At 42.1% G+C, this 5,693-nt stretch overlaps 2 protein-coding genes across 2 annotated transcripts in view; one reads left to right on the top strand and one right to left on the bottom strand.

The window, feature by feature from the left end:
* The first annotated feature begins 16 nt into the window (after positions 1-16).
* Positions 17-2,525, top strand: LOC111959368 (ybeY metalloendoribonuclease). Its single transcript, XM_023980876.2, has 4 exons — positions 17-599; positions 805-936; positions 1,396-1,464; positions 1,559-2,525. The coding sequence occupies exons 1-4, from the start codon at positions 390-392 to the stop codon at positions 1,652-1,654; spliced, it is 507 nt and encodes a 168-aa protein (XP_023836644.1). The 5' UTR covers positions 17-389; the 3' UTR covers positions 1,655-2,525.
* Positions 1,919-5,693, bottom strand: part of LOC111959366 (ubiquitin carboxyl-terminal hydrolase 37) — a 26,440-nt gene continuing 22,665 nt past the window's right edge. The window contains 4 exon segments of the mRNA XM_023980874.2: positions 1,919-3,245; positions 4,090-4,228; positions 4,570-4,639; positions 5,132-5,247. Coding sequence (XP_023836642.1) covers positions 3,155-3,245; positions 4,090-4,228; positions 4,570-4,639; positions 5,132-5,247 — 416 coding nt within the window. The 3' untranslated portion in view covers positions 1,919-3,154.

Raw genomic sequence — 5,693 nt, 5'->3', positions numbered from 1 at the left:
GGTCCAACCTATTTAGGCTCCCAGTTTCTACATTCCACCCCGGGATGGATCCGCATGAGAAGAATGCTAGCTAAAATGTTCATTTTTTGTTTCAAGCAATAGGATATTTTGTTATATAATAATATACTGGATTTGTATCATTACATCCGCTCTAGAGGACCTTGTTGTAGAATAGTACATATTTGTATTCATAATCTAAAATAAGAATGCCTTCAACAACTGGAACGACTGAGTCACCTTGATTGAACCAACGAGCATTCGCCGGCTAACAACACGCTAGTTACCTAGGATACCTGTTTCTTGTATGTAGACATTCGTAATTTTTACGACTACTTGATGAAAACWATTTCCTTCAGAGTTTTTGTAACATTAGTGACTGGCGTTTTCAAATGGGTGTAGTTCTACGGAATCTTCAGAACGTGGTGCCGCTGCGACGCGCGAGGCTACGGAAGGATGTGGAGACGTTGAGGCACATATTGGGCATCCAAAAATTTGATTTGGGAGTCATTTGCGTGGACAACCGCAAAATTCAACGCATCAATAACATTTATAGGAAAAAAAATATGCCCACTGATGTCCTCTCATTTCCATTCTATGAGGTTGGTATCTAAGTTCTCTTCCTAGCAGTCACCTGCCCGTCAAGAGATCTGAGATGTCATGGCACGGGTGTTAATACACCACGGGTTCAAGATGCAGTGGTGGGATGGTCTCTGGCCTCGAAGTGTTACCCTGTTCGCTGTGTGAACATTTGGAAATTGAATTTAGGTAAAGAAACGGTGATCAATGTTTGTTTTGTTTTTAAAGGAGCTGAGGCCTGGGAAGCTGCCTTGCCCCATTTACAGAGATGAACTGAACCTTGGAGACATTTTCTTGGGGGTTGAATACCTGATGAAACAGTGCCAGCAGCAATCTCAGGATCTTCATGGAATTCTCACAGTGAGCAAGCTACTAGTGAAACAGCCACACAATGCATGCGCAACATTTATTTTATTTAACCTTTATTTAACTAGGGAAGTCAGTTAAGAACAAATATTTATTTACAATGACATACAACCTACAACGCAGTAATATCATGCAACAGACATTAAATCACATTTTCAATCGAAGCCAGGGTCTTTTTGGCGGGAGCATAAGAGTGAGGCGGGGTGGCCCACCTTGCCTTTTAGAATGGTGAAATACTGCATGATAAATGGTTTGTCCTGTGACTATCATCATGTGAACACCATTCACATGCAAAAGTATAAAGTTTCTAGTGAAATACTTGCCAGCACACACTAAATATGGTTCTGGGTSCCAAGATTGATAGACAGACCATTGTTTTTATTACACTAAACACTAGTAGTTGCATTAGTGCTTGTTCATTTGACTTATTTTGTACCTCTTCTCCTTCCTCAGTCAGTCACTGCTCATGGAATCTGTCACTTGTTGGGTTACAGACATGAAACTGAGGAGGAGTGGAAAGAGGTATGGATGATAATTAAGTGTAATGGCTAGGTCCCACATTTTTTTTTTCTCAACGAAAGATTTCCTTTTAACAGTTGTATATCTGTGCTCCCAGATGCTGCAGAAGGAAAGCTACATACTTAATGAGTTCAACAGATTCACTGGCAGACAGCTGGTGCCTCTGACCAAGAAATGTAGCCAAGARGGGTGACCACCAAGAACCACCTGCAATGGAAGGCCTTTGAAATGGATGGATTTGGAAACGAATGGACTTAGCTTGGATGGATTTGGAAACTTGCAAAGATGACTTCTTGATCATGAATAAACTACCCATTTCCAAGTGATAGCTACAGACCATGTCAGCCTTCATGTGATTGCTGAGCTTTTACCTATGGAACTAGACAGACTATTCTTTTTACAATCAAACTGGACTACTCATGACTTGACATTGATGACAATTAAAAATGTCCAAAACCATTGTTTAAATTCATTTTTATTTTAAAATGCAATGTAGGAAGTCAAATACTGGAGCCGAAACAAKAAAAAAACTCAGTCCACTCTGCTACTCCTTTGCATTCCACATCAGACGCGCTTGTCAACGTAAAACCTGTTCTTTCTCACTTAATGCAAGCAGGAGACCAGTAAATAGCTAGCCAAACCCTAATCTTAGCAAAAAGTAGTCTAAAAGATGTGAATARTGGCCTGGTCAGGTGTGATGAGACATCTGAGCTGGCCATTATAAACAGACCTCTGCTAAAATAAATAGTTAAATCTTATGGCCTTATTAAAAGCAAAGCCTATGCAGGATAGCTTACGCATGTAATACACATTTCTGCATTGTCAGCGGTTTGAAGGAACACATTCTAAACAAAGTGGTTGTGCATTTCTCAAAGTAAAGCGCTTTAGAAAAAGAAACTACCGGTTCTGTACTGGGAAGCACCAGGGAACCCCTAGGAGCATAAGCTTATAAAAAAAAAAAAAGCAAGCTACTTTATTAATGTTTAGTTTGTCAAGGTGATAAAACATGAATAAAACAGCAACACAAACAGTCCATAAGTAAAGCATTGCAAGAAATTGAAGAATTTTTTTTGAACACACCCGACTCAACTCTAGAACAGAATACAAACATAAGCAGTATTGGCAAATCTATGCCACAAAATAAATATTGCACCACATGTATCCGATGCATATAGAAGAAAGTACTAACCTTAAATTAGCTTTTATTCCAACACAGAAGAATAAATCTTGGTTTTCGATAGATTATATTGGAAATTAAGTCAACCATATAATCCATCTGACACTTTCTATCAAAGTTCTTAAATGCATGATAGTTAATATCATACGAGTGCCAAGAAACTATTTTACAAGTTATTCAACGAAACAAAAAGTTGGGGGCTAATCTCTCATGCTTGAATAAACAAAGAACATAGTCAACTCCTTTATTTTGAGTGCGCTGCATGTCTCATTTCTGAATGGACCTGGAGAGAAGAATGTGGGCTGTATGTGTGCTGACATCTTGAGCCTGACAGAAGCTACCTTGGTCTGTTTTGTTTTWAAAAAGGGACAAAGTGCCTGAAGAAGGCAAAATGTGGACGGCGATCAGTAGTACTGGAGAAGGGTTCTCTTTAACCCGACATCTGATGGGGAACAGCTCTGTGCTGTTGGAGTGTGTTGGTTGGTGTGTGTGATTGATTGATGACAGACTGGTTGCTCAGAGGGGCTGCAGGACGGTCCTCCCTGCCTCGGAGGCTCCTCCACTGGCCCCTGTTCTCTCCAGCTCAGACAGCTCCTCAAAAACATCCCTGAGGAGAGGAGGGAACAAACACAGCAGTCAGTCAAGGCATCCACACCCATTATAGTGGGTTCCAGTGTATATGATACACACAACACCAAGTTAGGCAAACATCTCCTACAATAAGTGAATGTACAACTTTATTTGTATTAAACCCCCCCAGCATTCTTCGAGTTAGTAGACGGTTTAATTTCCCCCCCTTTATTTGAACAAATGAGCTTTTCTAATTGCATGAGGGGGGGGGGGGATTTTGTTCCAGCTTCTGCTCAGTTGCCCATTGGTGTTGGCAGCCCTGCTTACTGGAGCTGGGTCTCGCTCAGCCGCCACTGGATTATACTCAGAGACTGGTGTAGTGCATAGTGACGGGAGGCTGGTTGCTTACTCCTTATTATAAACTGGGCTGTTCGAGCCCTGAATTCTGATTGGCTGACAACCGTGGTATATCAGACTGTATATCACYGGTATATGACAAAACATTCATTTTTACTGCTCTAATTACATTGGTAGCCAGTTAATAATAGCAATAAGGGGTTTGTGGTATATGGCCAATATACCAGGCTAAGGGCTGTATCCAGGCACTCTGCGTTGCGTCATGCATAAGAACAGCCCTTAGCTGTCGTATATTGGCAATATACCACACCCCCTCGTGCCTCATTGCCTAAGCATAAGAAAACAGGGTTTTAGTATTCAGTAGGGGATACCGTTGCAAAGTTTTTACAACTGAAAAGAAATCTATGTTCTTATTGGACAAGTTCAGGACACGTTTCACTGCATTTTCTCCGCTGAACACAACCCCACACTCCATCTGAAGCAGGGATAGGGACCTTAATGGTAGGGATAAGAGGGACACTCACTTGTGCATGTAGAAGAAGATGTATCCGCTGCGGTCGCGGTCCCTCTGCACCGTGGCCTCCTGCGTGCGCGACACGTCTAGGTCGTTGTAGGTCAGCCACGACTGCTTCTTCATGTCYTAGATGTCGCTGATGTAATGGCCTGAGGGTCGGGAGATTGAATTATAGGTTAATATTAGACTACAAGAATCCAGTGTTTGGGGTTCTCATGGTATCGTAATCATATGCTGCCTCAGCTCACACGACCTTATATTTRCATGCTTTACGTTGTTTCACGGATGAGTGATAATCTGTGGCTCCTGCTACACAGTAGTGCGTTTTGAGATGCACAGAAATCCATTGCTACCAAAAAATATTAATGACATTCATGCTTCAATATTCATTCAACTTGAACACATTTTTGGGTCCCACAAACAACAGTGCATCTCGTAACACAGCCATACATCTTAGCAGACTGTTGTTTATAAGGAGGGCAGTGCTTACCAGAGGAGGAGCTGCTCCCGATGTGACTGACTACACTGATCAGCCGGAAGGAGTTGGCCAAATCTCCACTCTGGGAACAAGAAAGGAAGAGGTGTTCAAGCCAGGACGTTTCACTCCATTTCAAAACGTTTCTCCTTACTTAATGTCAGACACCCAGAACTAAAATGTTGTGTAATTGCATCAGAAGCTCAATTAAGTTCTGGGGGCAGCGGACATATACACACACACGTTAGAAAAGATACTAACAAGAATAGCCAAGTCTCAACCCCCCTAAACAGAAACTCTGCCAGTTTCAGGCAAGTCTATGGGCCAAATGTCCCATTTAGAAATTCGAAAGATGTGAGCACCTGCGAAATCGTGATTTGTCCAAATCATCAATGACAAAAAAAAAATGCGTACCAGAACAAAGTTGCTCGTTAGTCGTCACATCTCAGCCTCTTGTAAGACGCTACTACCATTRARGTTATGTGCGTCTGTCCYCGAGAGTTTACTCCCTACTGAACAGGACCCTGGTGAAGGCTGGTTAGTGTGGGAGATGAGGAAAAGGAGGGAGGCTCTGTACCTCAGCGTTCCTCTTCAGGTCCCCAGCCTCTGCTTCGCTGTACTCCATGTCCAGCACCTCTTCGTTCCCAGAATCCTCGTCTGAACACAGCAGCTCCGGRAACGAGTTGTTGAACTCTGGGAGGGAGAAACCAGCAGAGCAGATCAAGACACATGAAAACCACTGATATGCGCAAACCAGGGGTTGGAACCAGTTCAGGGAAKCAAAAACGGAAAAATAARGACATTTTCAGAGGAAGTGAAACGGAACCGGGAKCGAAAGSYATCTCTAGTMTTCTGGAACAAAACCYTTATTTTCATATCTTGCCTACGGCTTACTAACATTCTTTTTAGTTCCCAAAATATTTCTAATGTCTCGAATATAATTTGGTAATTTTGTGAAGTTATAATGCTAGTAATAGCCTAAACACATTCCAATTCACATCATGATTTTCAGAGCTTCAAGCCCCCTCCATGTCCACCACGTTGCCCTCTCCTCACCCGTGAAATTTCAGTCGCATCTCGCGCCTGCACTTATCTGACCAATCAAACATGTAAATAAGACAGTGATGTAAAATACTTAT

This window comes from Salvelinus sp. IW2-2015, linkage group LG36, assembly GCF_002910315.2.
Source record: "Salvelinus sp. IW2-2015 linkage group LG36, ASM291031v2, whole genome shotgun sequence".
Classification (NCBI taxonomy): Eukaryota; Metazoa; Chordata; class Actinopteri; order Salmoniformes; family Salmonidae; genus Salvelinus; species Salvelinus sp. IW2-2015.
Note: the sequence above shows the minus strand (reverse complement) of the source record. Positions and strands in the feature narration are given on the sequence as shown.